This window comes from Telmatherina bonti (genome assembly GCF_933228915.1).
Source record: "Telmatherina bonti genome assembly, chromosome: 23".
NCBI classification, from domain to species: Eukaryota; Metazoa; Chordata; class Actinopteri; order Atheriniformes; family Telmatherinidae; genus Telmatherina; species Telmatherina bonti.
The window spans coordinates 7592223-7616237 of NC_136632.1; the positions used below are offsets into that span (position 1 = coordinate 7592223).

Here is a 24015-nt window from a genome sequence, read left to right on the forward strand (position 1 = left end):
TGGACTTGGGTCTGGCAAACCCTGGTTTGACTCCCTGGTGTACAAACAGACGTTAACCACTGTGGGCCCTCGTGCAGGGCCCTTAATACCTCCCAACTGCTCCCTCGGCACCAAAACATGGCAGCCACTTCTCTTTAAAAAAGCCAAAGTTCCCAATCTGGATTAATAAATAAAAGAAATGTCAAATTAAATAAAAAAATGTTGGAGTCATAGCATAGACTGAACATAAAAAGATGGATGGAGCCTCCGTTATGTCACCCAAAGATTTCTGAAGAGCTGAGTTGAAGCTTGGTGGGCGGTTCCTACCATCGCCATCTTGGCAGCGTCATGCGTGTCGTCTCACCCGGAAAATACAAATATGGGCCAAGAGGTGGAGCTGAGAGGGGGGCTGTGAGCGTCATGGTGGATGATTGACATCGAGCGAACTACGAGCTGCCTGTAGCTAAGAACTAACCAAGCTAACCTGGTGATAACAGGAGCTAACCAGCTACCGGATGTAAGCGGGCTAAAGATAAGTCACGTTGTTAACTGGCTAAAAACCGCGGTTGTTCTACGTTCTTCTGATGGTAAGCAGGAGATCGGGTACCTTACTACGACTCAACCGAAGGTTGCTGCTTGAGTCACACTAAAGGGAACACTTGTATGATGTGTAGTTATCAGTTTATGTGCTAGAAGAGTAAATGAAGATGGCACATAGAACAAATTAATAAAAAACAAAACAAAACAAAAACAAGACAAAGTTTAAACTTATCTGAATCATAATACGATACTCTGCTAAGGCCATCTCTGATAAAAGTGAAACGGAACAAAACTCGAGATGTTTTAATTGTGACGTTTTAGGTTTTTGACAGACATCCTATTCTGCGTCACTTTAGCCTTCTGTAATCATTTTGTACCTATTCCTGATCAACCAGAAGCCTGCTGCCCCACCATCCTTTCAGCTGTTTGTAGTGAAGTCCCATCCAGCGCCATCATCGATAATTATGCAACCATTAAAAAGCTGCTACTTTTTTCATTAGTATTTTTATTTTGTTTAGGACACCTTAGCTGGAGCCCCTGCTCCGGGAGAAACAAAAACAAAAGAAAACAAAAAAAAAAGAGGAGGAATCAATTTGTTGCAGATATATTAAGTCTGAGCTACTGTAAGTGCTAGTGCCTTTAAGCAACGAGAGGTTTTTACACAGCATTTATATACAGCGTCTATACATACAACATTCACACCGACACGGGCGCTTCTGGCACACCCTCCAATTTTTCTTAACTGTTAAAAAAAGGCAGAAATCAAAGAGCAGGTGAACAATGAGAGAAATACATAGGCATTAACGAGACTCCAGAAAGCAGTAGGTTCAAGTCGAAAAGCAAAACAAACAAAAAAAACTATTAAAAGCATGCATATAATCTTTCGGGAAAGCTTCTATTTAGAACGTTTATGGTTTATTCTACATTTTTAGAAGCTATTTTCACCTTGTTTCGTGGCACACACACACACACACACACTCTGAGAGGAAGGGGTGGAATGTTATGAAGTAAAGTGTACAAACTGTAAAACTAAAACAGCACAAGAAATCCCAATGTAACAAAAGTACTGGTTGCTTTTACCTCTACTGGAATAGAGTACAATACAAACAGAAACTTCAGTACTTTAATGGAGTGCAGTCATGTCACAATGTGAACACTGTTCCTAGTACACAGGCAGTATTTACTACATTCTAAAAGACCAGTCACTTGGGTTATCCTCGCTGCCTGCTCTACAGGTCAGCTTTACTAGATTTCATACAAAAGTTGATCAAACTGGGATTTGCAACGTCGGATCTTTTTGGTATGGGTTTATCTCTGCATGAATGCAGAAACACACCTGGGATGGAAATGCTTCTTTAAGTGGCTGTGTGGATTTTGAGCTGTGTGTGTGTGTGTGTGTGTGTGTGTGTGTGTGTGTGTGTAGTGATCTGGAGTTTACCCTAAGCCATGTTAACTTTGATGCTAAGTATTGTGCGGAGTGTGCGGAGGGGATAGGGGGGGCAGTATCGTAGGGCTGTGATCAAAACACACACACTTAGAAAATGTTCATGCGTTCATGTACAAACACACACTTCCTTGGGGGAGACACGTCTTCTTTACTTCTTCCTGTAGTTTCCGAGCTGGATGGCGGAGCTGTCGAAGACGCAGCGGAAGGTGACCGGCTGGACGTCCCAGTAATTCACTGGGTTGCTGAACAGGCTGATGCCAGAGTACATGGCCTTCTTGGTGTTGAAGTCAGGAGGACAGAAGTCCTGTGTTCCCACAGCAGCGATCTTGTTGGCGTGGAGGTAGACCACCTGTGGAAAGGATTTAAATAATGACATCATGGCAGTAATTTAGGTTTTTCCGCAGTAAAACAAATAAAGATAAAAATGACATGACTGGCTTTGGGTGCCTGAATAATTTTCTTTTCTTATTCTTTTTGCTGAAAAGGAAAAGGATGAAGATGTCTTGCATGTATTAAACTGACATTAAAACATAATTTCAGTTAAATACAGACTGTCTCTGGATGAACGGCTGGCATATTGTGCTTACTGTCTAAACAAGTTTCCTTCAATTGAGCAAATTAACCAAAACATGAGCAGAACATCTATGTTCTCTTCAGGTACTTCCTCCCACTGTCCAAAGACATGCATGTTCCTCTAAATTGTCCTTAGGAGTGAGTATATGAGAGGCAGGTTGCACCCCCCCCGACCCTTAATTGGACGAAACGGTTCGGAAAATGAATGAATGTGTAGAATTTTCGCCAACTTTTAAGTTGAACAAAGAGACCGATCACACAGTGATGTGTTGTATTTTGGATAAAGTGGGAAAAATATGAGCAATAGAAATTAAATAATTGGGACAGACTATATCATTGTTACTACAGATGGAAAAGAAATAATATAGATAAATATTCTAATATTTAAATTATTAACGGCCACATTTCTCCTCTGATTTATCACAATTTAATCAGACGGTAAGATTTTAGACACCAGGAAATCATTCTCTGGTGTTCTTCCTGGACACCAGGATCATGCATATAAACGCTGTTATTGGAGAACAATTCTTCATTAACTTTTGCCATTTCTAAAGGAAGTTTTCTAAAGATATGGCCAGGACTTTGACTACTAAACACCTCTAAAAGCCTGTTCATACTTTAATATATCACACTGGACACACAGCCTTTTAAAATCTATTAAAAGTTACCTGAGATCAGATGAGGTTTAATTAAGGTTGAACTGGTTAAACTCCAACTTGCTTGCATCGAATAATAACAGGCTACAAACCATTAATTAAAATAAAACTAAGTGATTTCATGTGACTTTGAAAGTTGTTTCACAAAATGAGCTGTATGTGATCACACACTGTAACACAACAAAGAGACTCAAACTTTTTGCAAAGATAATCTTTTTTTTAATCCAGTTATGTATTTTCACTCCCAACTTCAGCATAGAAATGGACTGTAATTCTAGTGTTGATCTAACCTGTATGTACCTGAATGTACTTATGGTCGGGAAGGCCTGCAGGAACGCTGGTCAGAGCGTTGTTGTCCAGGTGCAGCTCTCGCAGGTGAGGCATGTTAGCCAGAGTGCCGTTTTCCACAGAGTTGATTGCGTTGTAGCTCAGACCCAGTCTGCAAGAGAAACCAGCACATGGATGAATCGTGTGTGTGACCAAACAAGCAACAAATGAGGACCAGTTGCATGAGTTGCGAAATGAAGCAAACGGCTTCCAAGCTAGTCCCCTGCTGCCAAAAGCATTGTTAGCTAATAAAAAGGAGATTTAGTCAGGAAATGAGCATGCAGAAAAAATACACATTATGGCTTTTCCAATAAATCACTTAATTATAAAAACATAAAAATGGAAATCATCTTGTTCTTAGACCTTCTTTTCCATCTAAAGTATTATTATGCAAGCTCAGGACTGAGACCCTGTGACTTCAGGGTTAACATTAACAATATACTTTTTAATATTAGATGATCACTTTAGTTGGACCAATATGGATTTTTTTTTATTTAGGTCTCAGTTACATGTATCATCTTCATCCTTGTCTGTGTCCGTGTCCCTTCCTCTGTCAACCAGAAGTTAGATATAATATATACCAGCGCACATACACACTACATGTTTATCTGTTCCCAGCAGACACACAATCTTTAAAATTTAAAATCTCAAAAATCTTAGTATCTCTAATATGTAGAGTATCTAGAATAGAATATATAGATAGATTATCTAGAGTCTAATATCTTAGTATCTCTAATATCTAAAATCTCAAAGGCTTCTTCAGCAATAATATCAACGTTCCCGTTTAGCTTGTAGCATACAAACGCACAAAGCAGCTGAAGGGAGAAAACGAGAAAATCAAAGAGAAAAAGAGAATGACAACTTTCATTACTTTGCCAAGTTCTTCAGGCCTTTCAGCCCATCGGCTGTCACCTTGGTGATCTTGTTTCCATCCAGGTGGAGCTCAGACAGAGAACTGGGCAGACCTGCAAACCCACAAGAGACGACATCAATAAAGAGGTAATTGTCTGAGTAATAACTAGCTTTACGATTGTACGACAATATAGCAAAGTTCTGCAACCTGAAATTTGTCATCCTCTTAGTGAAAAGTATAAATCTTTCTTGTCTGTCATATAAAAGACCTTTAAGGCATAATATTACTAAATACTCCCACCTGGGATCTGGTTGGCTTGAATTACTATGCAGCTCAGTGTGTTCCAATCCAGTCATCCCTTCTCTTGACAGAAGACCATTGTTTTTGGCTGAATCTGACTTCACATGAATCCAAATCCTAGATTTGGATTTACTTTTGGAAACAGTCATGAGGGCTTTACCTTTGGGGATCTCTGTGATGTTAGTGTCAGAGATGCGTATGTAAGAGACCCTCTTCAAGTCAGCAAAAGCACCGGCCTCAACTCCGACACTCTTCAGAGGGTTGGACCCAAGCTCTGGAAGAAAAAGTTTAAGTTGCATCAAGAGTAGAGAAGAGAAAGAAGAGCAGTAATGTCATGAATATGAGGTTAGCTGCTTTTCTCCAAATGCTTCTGTTCGTCATATTTGAACATTTATTTCCATCTTAAAAGGTGGTGAAAGATTATCTCTGTAAGAGGCAGGTGAAGCAGGAGAGGAAGAACGAAACTTTGGTACATCAACAGGTTGCCAGGCTTCCTGAAGACCACCATGCTATGAGCTAGCCTCGTTATAGTGAGATTAGGAAGTCTTTCTTCTATGTAGCCAAAATAGTTTGGCCGGTTATTGTCCCAAAAGCAAAAGATCAGGAGCAGTACCATGGTGCTGATATGTTTGGGCGGATTAGCAGGACTGTGAACCAGGTCTATAAGTCCATCAAATTCACATCACCATATATGATGCTAACCTTGGCTTTGGACTGCTTGTGCTTTCTAAAAACAATATTCTTTACACCAGGGGTGCCCAATACCTGTTCGCAAATTCTACTACCCTACAACATTTAGATACATCCCCTTTCCCTCACACCTGAATTCCCTCATGCACATCATTCAGCTCTATAGAGGCCTCGTAACGAGTCATTCGCTTAAGGGTGAATTCACATCAGAATAGTCTGTTAGACTTGGTCCGCTTGGGGACTCAGGTCAGTTGTAGAGGTATGTATTCATGCGAACCGAGACTGCGTTCATGCTGCGCTCTGGTCAAATGAGCCAAACTATAAGAATAATACATCCTCATTCCCACCAAAGGTAGCGCTGCACTAGAATTTAGCAAAAAAGTGAACAGGACCCACATGAAGAAGAAAACTCTGTTTCCTCCACTTTCAAGCCAAACATGGAGATGATACAATCACTGTTTTTATTTTTTTGTTTTGTGTCTTATGCAAGTATACTGTAGAAATACACTGCAACAATGGACGCAGTATGAACAACAGACAAGGCAGAGGACCATTAATGCCATCGCTATATATTTACCCACAATGCAATGCTATGTCAAATGCAGGAAGTGACTTTTTTTATTGTCCATTTCCTGTATTTGGTCCGTTTGAAGGTGGTCGAGATCTGCGTTAGTAGGCGGACAGGGTCCACTTCTTTAATCCGAATCAGAATTTGTTCGGCGCATTCGTATTTCCCTAAATGAAGCGGGCTTTCCGAGCAAACAGACTCAGATTCGGATCAGAAATGCTGATGTGAATGTGTCCTAAGTCAGGTGTGCAGGAGGGTTGCATCTGAAAGTAAGAGGATAGTAGATCTTCGGGACCGGACTTGGGAACCCTTGCTGTGCACTGTTTCTGTTTGTCCATTCTGGAAAATAGTCTCAGATCCCTACATGTCATACCCATGACGATGATTTGGGCCATGCCCTGGAAGGAGGCCTTTTTGATCTTGGTGATCTCGTTCTCATGAATACGAAGCTCCTGCAGGCTCTTTGGCATGTTGGCGGGCATATCCTTCAGCATGTTCTTTGACAGGTACAGGCGCTGCAGCTTGCCCAGAGGGTTGAAGGCTTTAGGATGGATGGTAGAGATTTTGTTGTTCACGAGGATCAGAGCCTGTAGGGGGGAAATGGGAAATATTCCCTCTGACTGCTGAGTGATTGTGTAAATCACATAAGACAAGGTTAAAACATGAAGTCTGGTGAAAAGGAAAGTTTGAGGCTGTTGAAAATAATATTATTGTTGAGAATTCTTTTCTAATGGAATTTCAACTTTACCCCCGAGTGCTTTCTGACTTCCAGTTCCAGTGAGAAATATTCACTTCTTATTGCAACATGAGGGTTAAAAAATGTCCAGATGAGGTTTTACAGGGATGTTTTGAACACAGCAGCTGCTAGATCCTTCAGTCTGGTGCCTGTATGTGTTTTCAGAGAAAGAGGACCAAGTTCAAGTCCACTATGATTAATTCTTAATGCAGTTTCTGCTGGAAAAGCAGGCAGGATGCAATGTGAAGTATGTGGACCATTCCCCTAAAGAGGCCATTTACATTATAGTGGAAACAGCCCCGGCCGACAGACAGAGGTATTTATTATGGGTAGGAAAGCCACAGGAGTTCGGAGGTGTAAGGCTGTAAGACCTTCGGGTGAATAGTTTCCTTGCACCTGGTGACTGGGGGAGGGGTAGTGCCGGGATTCACTGTGTCATAGGTGTCATGGGCAGCTGAGGAGGGGTTGTTTGGTTGGGACATGGTTGAATTTTACTCTGCAAATGTTTCAACATAGTTTAAGTAACAGATTTATCAAATCAAGTTGTATGACTCAGGTTTGTCCACCATCCAAAACCGCTTTTCCTTCCTCAGAAAGCACAAATAAAATTCCAGAGGGATTTCCCGAGGGCATCATCGCGGTTTCATACAATGGTTATATAAGAATGCATGATAGAAAACACTGGAAATGACTTCAAGTGTGCAGACATGGAGCTCTACAGAAAGACGTCTTACATGAAGGCCTCTTAGGTTCTTGAAGTCGTTCTCCTTGATCTCAGAGATCTTGTTGTTCTGCAGGTCCAGCAGAGTGGTGTCATCAGGGATGTCTGTTGGGACTGCCTTCAGACCTGATGGGGAATTTCAATAAAGAAAAAGGGATTAGCTGGATGTGCTGTGTAAGAGTTAGCAGCATGCTGGAGCAATATGTCCATCAGAGTGATGGATGACAGAAAGGAGTCATTAAACTTACATTTTTCTTAATCTTAAACTGTTTCCCAAATATTGACTGTGCATTGACTGTTTTTGGACTGGTGACATTCCTGAGAGACAAAGTAACGTTTTGATGTGCTCTGAGGCACACATGGAGGAAATTGACCTTAAAACAAATTTCCTTTGGACCGAATAAGTAATGGCATACCTGGACACCAAAGTCACATAAAGCTGTTTTTCTTGGACTTTACCATGGCACACAGAACCACCTGCGCTGCATCATCATTCACTCGAGTCGACTGTTTTTAACAACTGAGCTTAGACCGCTAGGAGATACGCCTTCATGCATCTGTGGTGACATGAAACACACGCTGAGATTCATAATAGGTAGTTTACGTTTGAGGGGAAGACGCGTACAATAAACTGTTTGACAAAGAAGCACATGCTCTGCGTCGCGTCTCTGGTCTTTTCTGGCCAGAATTTGGCTTGAAAACTTGTGACGACTTCTTTTCAGCTCACCCAAACATTACATCCAGCTAGGTTTGTTTTCTCGTCAGCTTTTCCAGCTCAACAGTGAGCGACCAACAAACCATCCCAGCTGTCTGTGGTCGGCGTCATCCTCACAGCTCGACCACATTGTATACCTCGGCTCTTGCACATCTTCTTTTCTCATTGTTTTGCAAAAGTCAGACAGTCACAACCTTTGCTGGTTAACAGTTTCCTTCTGATGTGTCTCCTACAAAGACACCAGCAGCCTCTATTCATTCCTGTAATCATGTACTGGAACACGGTCTCCTTCCAGAAACAAATCTATTGGCTCATTTGCATTATTTCAGATCATCAACAATTGCATTGACTTATTTTCTTTTCATTGTCTGGCAATGATTAGTTGCAAAAACAGTCAAAAACATGATTGTAACAACATATCTGAGTCGATTTGGATTCTTTAGCAGGTCCATCAACAAAAGGCTTTTCAGTTCGTCACTCAGCTAAAACTCTTTCTGTTTGCTAATATTGGCTGATATATGATTACTTTAAGGTCACATTTTCTTTTTGACATGTTTACGCTGTCATCTAGCTGCAAACTCAGAGAAAAACCCGATTTGCCAAAAACATGCTTCTGAATGGTGAGCAGATTCAGTTGTGCGTGTTGAAGCACATATGTTTGCTCCTGTGTGTGTCTGAGCCTGTGAGTGTGTGTTTGTGTGCATGCCAGCAGGTCTGGGAAGCAGATGGGGGGGGGGGGGGGGGATCCAGGCATGGGACTGAATCTTCGGGGAAGGCGCTGCTGCTAAGCTGCCTGGACCAGAGCAATGATGTAATGGAACTGCTTTTTACAGGCCGTCATTCTCTCCCACTGTCTCCCTCGCTGCCTTGCTATAGCATGAACGTATGGACCACCTGCTAACCTCACTGTCAGCATTATAGTTCATACTCTTGTTTCTTTTAATCCCTAACAGTTTTTGTTTACTTACATCCTTCAACTCCTCTTTTCTTGTCATCCTTACGCAATCCCTTCTTGTTATCACTGACCTCTACTTAATCTATCTTGTTCAAGATGGCGCCTCTCCCTTTCCAAACAACACCAGAGCCAGTAAAACGCTTTTTTCAGAGCGCTTTTCCATTAAAAAACACAAGAAAAAATTAAGTCAGAGTTTTTTCTGGGGCAGTGTTTGTTGAGATGACTCAAACAGCCGTGTATGCTTTACATCAGATTAGACAAACATAGCGCATAATCTCCAAGCAACAAAGATGACAACTGACTAAACTGTTATGGCTCTGTTGAAGTAAAAAAAAAAAAAAAAAAAAAAAGCTGATTTAGTAAATGAAGTGTTTAGTCATCAGTGCGTAAATTTAGGTAAGCTTTACACTGAGAAGCGAGTTTTGGATCATTAGAGGGACCAAAGTTTCTTCAGGGTTTTCCAAAGTCCAGGCAAAGCTTTAATCTTGACCTCTGTTTGAAGAAAACAAATTGCCCAGAAAGAGCAGATAATGACTTTCTAACAGGATGTGAAGTTAGACGCAGAGCATCTGTGTGTGTTTAACATATCAACGCTGGCGACTTTACAGGAATGAGTAACACAATACACCCTCCCAGTGACCCAGTAGGTTAGGGTGGAGTGAGGAAAATCAGTGACTTTTCTTTGCTCTTAAAACCCAGCAGAGGTGCAGTAAAACGACTACCACTCATCTGACCTCTGCATCCGATCCATCAAAACTGACTCAGTCCTCGGGAATCCAGACCAGAATCAACAGGGAGTCCAGAGAAAGAAAACGATTGTTACATTTTCTTCTTACCTTTATAGTTTATAAAACTGTCAGAAGGAAAACTGGAATCCAACAAGTTCTGTCTGATGGTTTTCGATGGTTTAAAAAAGCAAAATGCTTCATTAAAAAAGATAAAAAAGAACTGCAGATCCTCATATTGTTTGCAGTGTAGCTTTATCAGCCCAGCTGCCAGATGGCTTCTGATGGTGTACCAGGAACCTTTTATATCGAGAGCAAAAATGTATATTTTCATCTCAAACTCTTTACATGCTGCCATTTTGGTTCAAAAAAGGCCTTAGATCAGTTTGCAATGCACTGATTTCCACTTTGGTATGACTTACTAACATGTAGGGAACTATTTTACAGCTCCATGTTACTGGGTAACCTTGTGCACCACCAGCAATCAGGAATAAGAGAGAGTTGTCTTATTGTGCTCACTTATTAGCAACTAACATCAACCGTGTGAGAATGTCAGACAAAAACAAGCTTGCATGCCTGGTTGAGAACCAACGTGTTCAACTAGGAGAGAAAGCTTTGGCAAAACATGTTATGCTCCCATAATATTGTGTCTCTTAGCTGTTGTGCTACCAGCATGGGAAGCCATGCACACACAAAAGTGATGCTCTACAGTCACCATCTCCACTCAAACCAATACAGCGAGCTTCACTGAGAAGAAGTTTTGATCAGCATCGCAGGATTGGTTTCCTCGTCAATGAGGACTGGAGGGGTTGGTGGTGGAATGAACCTGTTTCCACATACATATAAATATAAATGAGATGTCTCTAGCTTGGAAAGGTGTGTTGCCTTACCAATGTCAGAGCACTGGACCACACGCAGGTGGCACTGGCATCTAAACGGGCACTTGGGTCCTTCGACTACAGGAGGGAGGTATGGCATTCTAGGGTCTGGAGTCACACCCGATCCAGCTTCATCCTCCATCATGAAGTCCATGAAGCCAGATTGACGGAAGGGCAGAGCCCAGCAGGCGGTGACAAGGAGCAGAGAGAGACAGGCTGACCTCATGGCGCTGCGAACCTGGAGCCTGCAGTGACACAGTTTAAAAATGTTGGATTAGCGGTGATGCTGCTGCAGATCTGCTGTTTCACAGTTTCTTGCTTTGTTTGGGGTAAAAAAAAAAAAAGGAGTAGCACAGGACTATTTTATACTTTAAGTGCTGCAGTAAATCAGTGGCAGAGAGAGGGATGCAGAGAAAGAAAGATGCATCAGAGCAATGAACTTAAGTCCAGAGGCAAAGTGCACAGGTGATGGGTGCAGAGCAGGGACTAAAAGGTTAAATACTTTAGCATAAGAGTTAAATGATGGTCAAATAGCTTCCTCTGTTTGTGGCTAAGGGTGAAAGTTTGCAGAGCAAAGACTGGAAGGGCCATATGAGAAAACTGCACAGTATTACTCCGCCAGAAGGGACTGATTAGGTGTAGAAAAGATGTTCTTTCGTAATGAAAGCAGAGCTGTTTAGACAGTAAAACTTTACATTCTTTAATATTTGTCTTGGTGTCACTACAGCAGTTTTTTAAAGTAGCTGAATAATTATGATGATAATCAAAAAGCAATGCAAAGACAAAAGGAACATGCTGTTCAGTGTGATAGGAGTCACTATCTAATGTTTTTACATTTCAGATTAAAGGAAAACATGCAGAAGAATGTTACATGAAATGAAAACAGTTGTTTCACCATCAATATGCAGAAAACACTGAGATTATGTTTGTTTGTCAGTTTTATGGTTCTTAATATTTTAGCATAATTACATACTTATTAACATAATCATATTTTATTGATAGATAAATCTCAGTTATTTTTCCTTTTTAAAAGATAAATTTTATTTTACCATTAGTAAATATCACACCAGATGGGACTCAAGCCAACATACTATGGAAGGCATGATGTTTAATGATGTAACACCATCATATTTGTCATTGGAAACACATTTGAAATCTATTGACTTTGAAAAGCTGGCAGGCTTACAAATTTTCCTGTGCCTCTGAGAAAAGGTGGTAACTTATAAAGTTTTAAACCTTTTTATGGCAAAAATGCAGCTTTTTTTGTACTGTCGACTACCGTTACTGTTTCAAGTTCTAGACTGTGTCTGAATGGTCTAATGATGCCTGAATTGGCTACCAGTGGCACCAGTGGAAGGTTGGTGGCGTCCTTAGCAAGATACTGAATCCCAGTATTTGGTCTACTTACAGTAGACTTACAGAAGATTTTGGACTACTTCTGGGGCTTACTTGCTTTAACTGTATCAAATTTCAGCTATTTATGATGTTATTTTAGGTAGCTCTTTCTCTACAAATCAAATGAAACCTTATTTGTAAAGCACTTTTCATAGAAAAGGACAATAAAAGCTCCACACACTCTTTGTTGTTTGATCAATGTAGCTCTTTATTGTCACTCTTTCTTCTTGGTTGATATAAGTAAAGTTATACCACGGTCAGTAAGAGTTCTAATGCAAAAAGGTGTGCATTATTTTTTTTTTTAATATACACAAAAGTAGTTTGGCAAGTTAAATAACTGTAATATCACCCTGTTACTGGGCGTCACCACAGCAACGTGTTAACCAACTGGTTCAGATCAGCTGACTTTTGACAGGTGAATGAGAGAAACTTGCTGTACCTTGACAGCGGTTGTTTACCGTAAAAAGTACATTGAGGCCAACATAAAATAGTTCCTATACCTTAGCATATTTAGCAAGTTTTGTAAAAAAGAAATAAGCATTTGTTATAAAATGTTTATTGTGTGGGACCATGTTAGAAGCGGATTCATGAACTCGGACCCGTGCATTACACAGTTTTAATGCATTTAGTGGAGTAACACGTTCTGAATTCCGTATCGTGCATTAAAACTGTATAACGCACGGCTCCTCATTGTTTAATCTTTACACAGACGTAAATGGTTAAAAGACCACATACAAACATGTTACAGGTTTCTTTGTAACAAATCATGTTAATTTAGTCTTTTTATGGGTGCTCCTCCTGTTTAGAGATTTGATACATGTTTTTTAGATGGTATAAAAAAAACTATCTTGTCATTTTCAAACTCAATTATTCAAATGGTGGCTAAGATAAGATGCAAATCTTCGATCAATGTAAAAATGCTGCCAAGCAACACTTTGTAATGAGTTACACAGCTTCTTCCTTCAGGCATTAAAGTATAAAAAAAAAGTATAATAAGTGGTGAAAACTATACAACAAGAAATTAGCCTGAAACAAAAACCAACTCTTGGTTAAATAATATTGCTATTAAGTAAAAAAACAAGCAATCAATCTTAAATAGAAGAAACTAAAGTGAAAGACTGAATAAACAACTAGAATATGAAACTAAAATATGCATTTAATATATTGTTCCCAAGCAACACATGCTCAGTAGAAACACTGGCTGCTGCAACATCTGTATTAGCTTTCATACAAACACACAGGGGATATATCACAGGAAATTTCATGCCTGCAACTGTATACCACTGTTCCACATTTTCTTCTGTGCAAACACAATAAATCATATTTGCTTTCCAAGTACTTTGTTATTAGTGTGCATCAAAAACACAAAAAAACATGTATCTACTGCATATGTGGAGTTAACGGGAGAATCCTTCTTCCTTGCCGTTGTCTGTTTCCAGACTCAACCACAGGTCAGATTACACATACAGTCTTTTAAACTCAAAGACAGCGTGGACCTCCATCCAAACTTCCTGACCTCTTACGCTCAGATTCAAACTTGCTTACAGTATTTCATTCTGTCTTTCACACACAGCAGAGTCCTAAAAACCCAGCAATCTGCTGCCTGTGCATAAAGCCATAAGCTGCTGCTTCCATCGCGGTGCCACAATAATTAAAGGCCTCGTTTGAGCCGCAGCTCCAGTGGACCTTGACCTGATCATGGCCAAGATGATGAAACCTACCCAAAACCATCATGCCTTAAAGTGACTTTCAGTTGATTTTTATGGTCTGTGAAAATGATGCTCATATGCTGATTTTATGTTCTCATTAACTGAGCATTGCCATGTTTGAAGTATTAATAATCCTCATAATTTTATGTGCATTTATGCAACATAGAAGCATGACTGTCATTCCTTTAAAAGGTTTAAAGAGCATTTGAGAGACAAAGTGATGGGCTGACGTAGTCTATATCTACTTTGAGGTTACTTCAGGTCACAAAGGTGACCACTCTTCAGGGTGACTCTCGACACAATCAGTAATTATAGCCTTTGTCCACAAAACAGCCACTGCTTTAACAAACTGCGCTGCTTTGGTTTGGTAGTTACAGTGCTTGCTTACAATACGTTCAAGCTTGAAATCCCTTCCATTCACAGGGGAATATTGTTGCATCTCTGTAGGTCGTCTCCTGTTACAATGAAGCTGACAGAAAACTTAAAAAACACTCAGAACGGTGATTAGCCAGAAACTGGAGCCTGGAATTGTGTTACAGTTTTTAATATCAATATGCAGTTTTCCATGTATTTGGAAAAATTACATATGTAGTGCTTTGGACAAAGCTCAGGTCTGAAAATACTCCAGATCCAGAGGATGGCTTGTTCCAGCGTTTGACAGGCTGAGTAGTTTTGGCAACGTTTGCTTGTTCTATCTCAGCAAAGCTGATGGTTCAATCCAACCGAAATCTTGTCTGCAGACTTGGCAGCAGCGCTCTGTCGTCTATCTGGATTAAGAGATGTAAGGCATCCCTCGGTCAAATAGTTCTAGTAGATGCCTTTGAGGGGTTATTTTAATGCTAGAAAGGCTATACCAAAGCTCTCATCACCAACACTGTTTCCTTAAAGCGTGCTACGATGCATGCCAAATAACTTTATCAGGCATGTAAAAGAGCCAGTGATGCTGTAAACTCCTCACATCTGGCACATCTTGAAGGGTCAAGCATTTTTGCAACATCTACACAGGAAACGTGCCAGCTACGCTTGAAGAAGCAGCTATGCACATAAAATAACATTTTCACCGCTGATTACTGAACCTTATCTCCCTGCTTTGACCTGTGGCAACGGGCAGGAACGTGAGCATGCTCTTTGGTGCAGCATTTCCAATGGCCCTCCATGTGTCCTGCCATCAATCCGTCAGCCTTTTCCATAAACATTTCTGCAGCCTTTAATGCGAGCCAGACAGGCAAGAAAGCCATCTCTGACTAAACTCTGTAAGCATTTAATGGGAACAACTTTCCTGCAAACACAAGAGTTACTGCTGCTCTTTGAGTCATAATCAGGCTCAAGTTGATGAGAAGTTCATGATGAGGATTAAACCATTTGTGAAGAAAGCCAGGAAAAAAAAGGTATCCAGGGGATTTTGAAGATTACAGTCAAGCCAATTCAGCAACTTTCACTGCTGAATCAGGATAAACAAAGAGGTATATGGTAATGATGTCTGATATTATCGGCATACCGATATCGGCCGATATCAACATTAAAATGCTATATTGGAAATGATCGGTATGTTTTGGCTTTTTTAATGACATAACTTTTACACAATATGCACTTATTATATATCAAACTCCTTAGCTACGCCCCCCCCCTAACTTGAAAGGATAAATGTAAGAAATGTCATGTATAGTTTATTTCTATTTGATCGGCCCAACTGACTCCAAAAATATCAGTATCGGTAGATAATAGGAACGCTAGAGTTGGACAAAATTGGTTTGTCGGTAAAAAAAAAACAATATCAAACATCCCCAGTCTATAGCTTTAATATTAGGTAAAAAATATCCTCACTCAAGGTGTTCCACACAAATAAAGGTGTTATAAACCAAGATTTTCACACCTTTCCCAAGTGGGATCAATGTTTGGACACAACCTGCTGCGCTCCAGGCATCATTTTCGTCTTCACCAGTCTACTCAGATATGTCAGATGAACCTGGGAGATGCTCCTTTCTGGGACGATTCCCCCCTTTTCCTTCACGAATGCACACACATACACATACCAACCTGGCAAACCTGACACTGACTCATCAAATAACACACTTCTGAGTATGCTCAGCTTATAGAGCTGACGGGGCAACATGCTGGAACATGACTGGACCAAGCAAACTTTATGTCTCACCAGTATCTGCATTTCTGCTTCAAAGACGATGATGCTTTCTGATATAAGATAAAAGCCATCCATTTGAACATCTTTACTGTTGCAGACATGTCCGGAAATTAAACTTTGATGATACAAATGGCTCAAATTCTACACCCTGCAGCCTGAAAGATAAAACTCAGTGGGGTATGGAAGGAAAAGGTTATGCATGAAGGGATGAGTGCAGCCAAGTCTCCAGTATTTGGATTAAAAATCATAATGAAGAAAACTGTTAGTGTTTATAACAGCAACTGACTGGTGTAAATATACTTGGTATAAAATGGCAAAGATCAGAACTACTGGCATAAACAGGTTTATAAAAAATAACCTAATTTTTCCTCCACAAACCATTGCTATAACAAGGAACAAGACCAGTATCATGTTCTAAGTTTGGACAGGCTTTACTCATAGGAAGCAGGACTGACTGTAAACTTGATGCTCAGTTGAAGAAGCTGAAAGGATAAAAAAAACAAAAAAAAACTAGATCATACCGAAGCAAAGAGGCTCAGCCAGGGTGTAATATGTTAAAGTACTCCGTTTTGGACCTAACTGTGATGAAAAATGCTGGAATATTGATGTACTTGGAAGATTTTTCATCATTTCTCTCTAAACATGAGTCACAGACAACTGGTGGTTTAATGGACTCTGTAGACTAAATAAGGGCTTCAGATGATAAAAAAAAAAAAAAAAAAAAACCAGCAGCATAAGTGGCAGAAAAACCTCGGCTAGGTAGTGGAAAGCCGTAGTGAAACAACAAAAACCGTGACAAACTTCACGACCACGATGATACAAGTTGTGAATAAGTTGTTTCTTCTCTCCTCTGCTGCGATTTATCATCGTGCTGCTGACCAAGAGCAAAGGGGCAGAGGAGGACATTTCCTGTGGTGGCGGCATCCTTGTCAGTTCTCCTGTCTCCCCTCATCCTTCTCATCCCTCCTTCCTCATTCCCCCTGAGTCTGGCCCTAGCATTACTAATGATTCCCAGACAGGAAGGAGGGCTCGCATGAGGGTGGAAAGTAATTTTCCCTTCTTTGCTTTGTCACTTTCCTTTCATTTCTTGCTGCTTTTCATTGAAATGTTCAAACTTAGGCCATCAGTGTGGCACCAGCAGCAAGAGGACCAGACTGGCTGCAGCTTTCACATCAAATCAGACACTAACTACCAGCTTCCACCTTTTTCTGCTGCCTCCCCCATTTTCTCTAACTTTCCTCCGGCCTGTATCTGCCTCTGCAGAGTGTCTGTCGGCAATTAATCACTGGAAGGTATTTACAAGGCCACAGGACATTTAAAACACGTGTGGCCCTTTTAACCCATCAGCCCATGAATGCGCACCTCCCTCCCACGTTGTTTCATAAAGACGCAATAATAAAAATACTGAAATGGACTCAATTTAGCATGTTTATTTGAAAAAAGTGCCCATCGTTAAGGAATGTCTGATATAATTTCGGGAATCTGGGTGTGAGAGCATGTTCATCTGCAAATATGCAAAGAAACAGCCAAGGAGTTGTTGTAATATGATTAAATCAGTCTGGTCTTCGATTTCTGGGGATGGTTTTGGCCCTAAATGGACCCTCGCAATCAGAGCAAAATGCCTTCTACAGCCAAAAAAGGAAAAAAAAAAGTGAACAATTTATTAGATTACTTAAACTCTTTAAAGCTGGTGTGTTCTGCTGCAGCTAGAAAGCCAGCGAGTAGTTAAACCACATTACAGCTGTTCCATGAGAGGAGCTGTCAGCCTGCCATCGGTCTCAGTCCCTGTATCAACAATCTGCGCCGCACAGACCTGGACCAACTGGCCAACCTTTTCTCTCTTTCTTCTCTTTCCATCTCCTCCTCTCATTCGGCGCTCCTTTCCTTCCTTTCCCATGCTGCTCCATAGCTTATGGTATTTTCTTTCTCCGTCTGACCCTTCAAACTTTGGCTGTAAAAGACTGATATGTGGAATTTTCTAGTGTTACACTGAGCCAACGGAGGGAGGGGTGGGGAGTCTTCATGGCTGATGTCCTTGCAGCTCCATTGTTCCTTAGCTGTTTTTGACCTGGAGAGCTGAAGTCCAGATGGAAAAAAAAAAAACAACTCAAACCTCCCTGGGTGCAAATCTCAGGCCTGCTCTGCTCCAACCTTCCATTCGGTCATTTCTGGTTCAAATGGTCAACATCTGCTCAGCTCAACATCAAAGTGTGAATCTTTTCACTTAAAGTGTCATTTCTTTTTGGTTGTCTTAGCTTTCCCTTTGTTCAGTCTCACTTCATTTCATTCAGTGCAGCTGAACTATTTTTTTTCTTTTTGCTTCGTCTGCTGGCAAAGAGGATGTAATGAGTTAACTCAGAGCTGTGTAGAGGCTTGCCGGGAAGCATTCAGTCGTCTATTTGATAGAGAAAGCTGTACCATTACAGGATTAATGGCACTCTGTGTTGCCAGTTACAACCTTTTCTTCATTGCCGCTTCAAAGTCTCTTACTTCAAGTTGCCCCTGGCAATTTAGGTCCTGTTCTGCTTCTGTGAAAACACAGCAGCTTTAGCTACACTGGGCAAGGAAGCTCCATGTCAAAAAGAAACAGGTTCTTGCAGGGCAGACAGATAAGATATTGGGGTGAAAAGACTCAATGAACTGCTGAAATGGAAAGTGTTAGAAGGAGCAGGAACAACTTTTTCCCATCAAAGTCGTGACAGGCTGTAATAGGGTGGATCAACACAAAGAAATCCTCTTTGTTGCTTTGACCTCGTTGGTTTGCAGACCACCCAACACACCAGGAAAGAAGAGGAAAAACACAAAGAATGCTACAAACAGAAGACACACAGAGAAATAAATGCAGCAAATCTCCTAAATTCCCACTGATGTTGGTAGAAGATAAGAAAAAGAAGCAAACTTGCTCTCCTCAACTCAATCTAACCCCTTGTTTTGAATAAATTTCACAAAACAACCAAATCTTTGCCAGATGTCCAAACACTTCCCCAGAAAGACATAAGCTGGAACAAAGAGTCATTACATGAGCCTGAGCGGCAGATACTTTGAAGACTAACGATGGGCCAGAAGAATACGCTTTCTGGCAGAGACGAGAGGTACCAGCATGAGCAGCACCACCACACCCCCTTCCCCCAGTCACTGCTCTTTTCGCTGTGCTGTAAGCAGACTGGACTGATTAAGGTCTCTCATCACAAAGCCAAGAGTAGTGTGGGAAAAGGACTTGGCAGCATGTCTGGAATAAAACAACACAAGGGCCGAAGAGGGAGGATGAACGGTGCGGTGCATGAAAAAGAGACGAAAACACACTAAAGTCAAAGATAACACGCTTACATTCATGCACACATATATTATTCATGTTATTTTACTCTTCAGTTTCAGTTCATGGAAGGGAAAACAGTTGCAGCAGGTTTATAAAGTGTATTGTCTATGCACAACAAAAAAAAAAAAGAAGTATTTTCCAAAAGCTCTTTATTATCAACTCAAAGATCAGAACTCATGCTGTATTCTTCTTCTAGATAAAGCAGTAACATACCTGTTCTTGGCAGAAGCAAGGCAAAGAAGAGGAGAAGCCGGTTAGATGTGCCTGACTCCCAAAATCCAGTCAAGTGGGGGGATGAAACTGTGGAGTGGCTCAGAAGGCCTGTGGGGTAATTGGACTCGGAGCGCGTGCAGCCAAAATCAAGCAGGTGTGCTCTCTCACAAGCAAGGGGGAGGAGAGAAAACACGATAGAGGAAGAGAGCAACAGAGCAGAGACGGGAGAGAGAGACGGGAGGAGGGTGGGGTCCAACCGCCGAGCTCCTCTCAGGACCGAGACAATTGGTGGAGAGCTCCTCTCGTTCTCGCTTCGCGCTCCACAAACAGCTGGAAATGCAGAAAGGAAAAGGAAGGGGAATGCGTGAGGGAAAGGGAGACAGAGAGAGTGAGAAAAGGAAGAAGGAAGGAGAGGAAGAGAAAGAGGCAGAGGGCTGGAGTGTTTCGACTGGCAGCCACCCTTACTGGGACATCTGGTAATGATAGGTCCTGTGGAGCTTTGCAGAGAGTGTTGCTCCACAAACTCTTCTCCCTCTTTCAGGCAGTGTCATTCATCCTCATCCAGCCCTGATACCGACAACCCACAGGACAAACACACACAAACACACATCAGCACACTTTTGTGACACACACTGAGACTCATGACTTCTTCTTTTTTTCTATCAAGTAGTTTTTTAACATTTTCCCCCACATTTTAATCAGGATGAGTTAGATAAACACAATGAACTTGGTTGGTGAAGCTTCATTGAACACGAAGAGAGGAGGAGGCACTCTGGGTGGTGTGGACGGGGGTCTCTGTGGGAGGTAGAAGAAGGCTTTTATTCTGAGCCCTTTCTTTGGCTTGTTTTTCTCCCTAATCCTAAATAAAGAATGTCAAAGGACAACTCTACAAAACTTTCAATGACTTCAAACCATGCCTTACTACGATTTTACTGCGGTAGCATCACAGACATGAAACGGACGCATTTTAGTTCATTACAACATGTGAGATGAATGAAGTGCAAACAGCGCAGCCACATAAATTTCCTTGCTGAAGGCAACAAAAAGAGTTCAAGCCCATCAGGTCTCTTAGATACACCAGGTCCTCTCTGGTGTTGGTGTCGTGGCAATGCAAGATGCCCTCTTACCAAAGCGAAAAGTTAATGCTTCGGGACTCAGACGGGCTGGGATTTTTGTCCAAAACTGTGGGCAGATCCAGTCCGGAGATTATAAACTATTTCACTGAATAATACCCTTTTTACTCTAAATTAGCATGTACACTGATTCTTTTTCAAAGCACATCCACTCAAACAAGCAATTGACTCCTTTTCCATTGCCAGGGGCAGCATGGTTAACCTCAATGCACTGGTTCCATTCATTCCAGTTAGCTATTCCAGCAACCACCCAGTTGCTTCTGCATTTGGTGGACAAAAACTGGAAAGCAATAACCAACCTATGATCTATAACCAATTTTAATCTCAAAATTTAGCATAATTAGGCGCATTTCCTTTTGATTGACAGGTGCCCGATATCCCGCTGCAAGAAGGCAGAATGCAGTACAACTGCAGTTTTAGTCAGCTAATAACTGACTGATTTAGCTTTAGCCCCCCTGCCTCTGTTATCCTGTTAGCTCCCGTTAGCTCTGGTTTAGTTCAAATAGCTTTTAGCTACAGATAAGTCAGAGTTTGATAGACATCACGGAGGCTCTGTCTATCTTTTATATATATGGTCTATGTTCAAAACCCAAAACTGTTCATGTGCATTGGTGTTGTAGTGCCAAAAAAGAGAAAAAGTAACTAACCTTTTTGGGGAAAATGTAAGGAGTAGAAAGTACTTATATTTATGTTGAAAATGTAGTGGAGTAAAAGTAAAAGTCATAGAAATAAATAAAAGTACAGACTACCTGAAAATCTCTGCTTAACATGACATATCCAATAAGAACTCGAGTGTCGCCTTCGTGTTGTACATGCACCACTGCAGGTCATTCCTCTGGTAAAGACTTCCTGAAGTAAAGAATAACCAGTGACTCCTGTAAAGTCATCTGACATGAAAGAATATGCAGCATTTCCATTCATCCATGAAGAAAAAGGCCAGATGTTTGCAGGTGCTGGAGAGTGTCTGCCTATCATGAAAACTTTAAACTGCTGGTGGCAGAATTACAGGATTTTATCATCATCTGCTGGAGGCCATTTGTGCAGCTACGTGTTCCTGGAGACTGTATCTTGCTGTTGTGTTTGGGTCAGATCAAGTTTAACTTCTGCATTAGCCAGTAATTCCATCAGCAGCCATGTGTTCAACTGGTAAGTCGCTCAGCCTCTATCTGCTTCCTCGTTTAGGTATTGTTGGATGGAAACAATGAAACGGGGATCATACCTTTAAATCACTAAATCTCTATTCTTGAAAAAAAAAAAAAACGTCCTGAGATCTGCTTGACGCCTCTAATAACGTTTCCATTTTCCAGCCATTCAGGAATCCAGGAGTTGGCTGATATACGCCGTATGTCTGGAACGATGACAGGCCTCTTCATCACCGCTTTTCTAAATCACTGGCCTTTTCTAACATATGACTGATTATATTGTTTTGTCTCTGATATTTATGTTGTGTTTATGCATATTTATGCATTGATAATGTGTACTTTTTTATTTTCTATCTTTTTTATTTTTTATTTTTTTTCTATCCTGTACTCTTATTTTGAAATAAGAGTCCAAAATTGGTCCAAAATTTAAATATGGTCCAAAATTGTGGAATGAGCTTTCCTTCCACATTAGACAAGCCTCCTCCCTGTCCATTTTTAAAACTCATCTTAAAAGCCATTTTTATTCCTTGGCTTTTAACCCAACGTCAGACAGCTTTCGGTCATTATTGGTTTTTTACTTACTATTTATTTAGTTTGTTTTATTGTTTTAATTCTATATTCTTTGTATGACCTCTTGTTTTTATGTTATTTATTTGCCTTTGAACTGTTTTACTGTTTTTCTGTTTTTATTTTGCCGATTGTGTACAGCACTTTGTTTCAACTCTGGTTGTTTTAAAGGGCTTTATAAATAAAGTTGAGTTGAAATGAACTTAATCTTCTGTCATTTGCTCTCTGCGGCACTTTGGCGCATTTGCTTTAAACGTGTTTGTTAAAAAAATTGGATTTAACAGCTAACATTGCCAAAGATGCTGGTCAAGTATCTTTGTGAATCATATTAGAGCTTTCTAGAATATAAAAAAATGGATTTAAATCAAAACTTTTTCCTGGATACTATGTTGTGATTTTAACCCTTGTTTTGGACAAGAATAAACCAGAATAAAGGTTTATAGCAAATGGTTAAGATGTCGAAAAGAAGAAATTAATAATAATGTAAAAGCAGAAGCTAATAATAATGTAACAACAGTGAAATTGTTGAAATTTGAATCAGTGGTGTTATAACAAACACTTAATTTGGGGTTTACATATCAAAACCAATTGGTAGAGATGCTCAGGCAGGTTTATTTCCAGAATTCATTAAAGGAATTCATCCGTCACTGCAAATTTACCTCCCAAATGGTAGACCAGGACCTTAAAGGGTTAAACACTTTCAGTGATTAAAGTTGTTGCTTTCTTTGGATTGTACGTAAAAGTTTAACATCAACATTTCTTCCTTTTACAATTAAATTTCTAGTAATTGATTGTTCTAAGGTACAGAACAAAAACTTTACTAGGAAATATGAGCTGGAATATAAGTCACCCTAAACCTCACAAACAAACATTTAATTGTTCTGTATTCTACAGAAAAGCTGTTGGGTGACTATTTGTGGAGATTAAACTCCAACAGCTACTGTCTGTCTTCGGTTTTTCCTTTTTTGCTCTTTCAGATTGACACAGTAAGGGACGAACAGCAGGTCCCGTCCTGTCTGGCCATTACTCTCTCAATGGAACAGTCTTTTTTCTGCAGGAAAAGCAAAGGGCAGACCACACATACAGTGGCTTTAAGTGTTTTGCACTGGCCCATATTTATCTTTAAAACCTTTGCTTTTGAATGCATAAGTAAGTTTTTTTTTAAATTCTTTGTGAACTCATGATTACAGAAAGTGTTTTGCCATCTGGGATCCATGCTGTTATCCTTGAGATTTTCTTGCACAGAAGAAAGGAAGCAGGTGAATAATTATGCCTACAGGTCAGAGTCGAAGACGGTAACAGAATGACATGGAGAAGTGGATGAAACATAGTGTCCAATACAAACATTTAGGCTATTTCTGGCATATTTTTCCAGTAATGGGTTTAAGAGTTGAAAAATCCTGTCTGTATCCTTCATTCTTTGGCAGGTGATGGAAAACAGACTGTCATAACCAAAAGCAGGCACTTTTGCCATGACATGTGACTGTTACGGAGATGTGATTGTGTTGTAACCCCTGAACTTCTCAGTTGCAGGCCTCATTGGACTTCTAGCTGCCGAGTTCACACAGCGAGACAGAACGAGGATATACTTAAAATGGATCATTCAAAATGAGTCACATTAACAAAATGAAAGTATGGAGCCTTTGTTTTCATCATCTTAAAGAAAAGACTACATGAAAGGATGATTGACTGTGGTAGAATAATGATGCAAACATAACAGGTGAGATGGGAGAAGAA

General features: G+C 40.5%; 1 protein-coding gene across 1 annotated transcript; it reads right to left on the reverse strand.

Moving 5' to 3' along the window:
* Positions 1-1004: 1004 nt before the first annotated feature.
* Positions 1005-19827, reverse strand: dcn (decorin). Its single transcript, XM_079263310.1, has 8 exons — positions 19437-19827; positions 10676-10908; positions 7404-7516; positions 6307-6520; positions 4836-4949; positions 4394-4487; positions 3496-3634; positions 1005-2315 (listed from the first exon to the last, which is right to left on the reverse strand). The coding sequence occupies exons 2-8, from the start codon at positions 10887-10889 to the stop codon at positions 2115-2117; spliced, it is 1089 nt and encodes a 362-aa protein (XP_079119436.1). The 5' UTR covers positions 10890-10908; positions 19437-19827; the 3' UTR covers positions 1005-2114.
* Positions 19828-24015: the final 4188 nt, after the last annotated feature.

What these genes read in the sequence shown, in the direction of transcription:
- dcn (XM_079263310.1), bottom strand. Translation starts at nt 10,889, where the DNA reads ATGAGGTCAGCCTGTCTCTCTCTGCTCCTTGTCACCGCCTGCTGGGCT. An exon ending in GGCCTGAAGAACTTGGCAAA is followed by an intron (nt 3,635 to 4,393) that starts GTAATGAAAGTT and finishes TTTCTCTTGCAG; the next exon opens with ACTGGGTCTGAGCTACAACG. An exon ending in CCGACCATAAGTACATTCAG is followed by an intron (nt 2,316 to 3,495) that starts GTACATACAGGT and finishes TCCTTTCCACAG; the next exon opens with GTGGTCTACCTCCACGCCAA.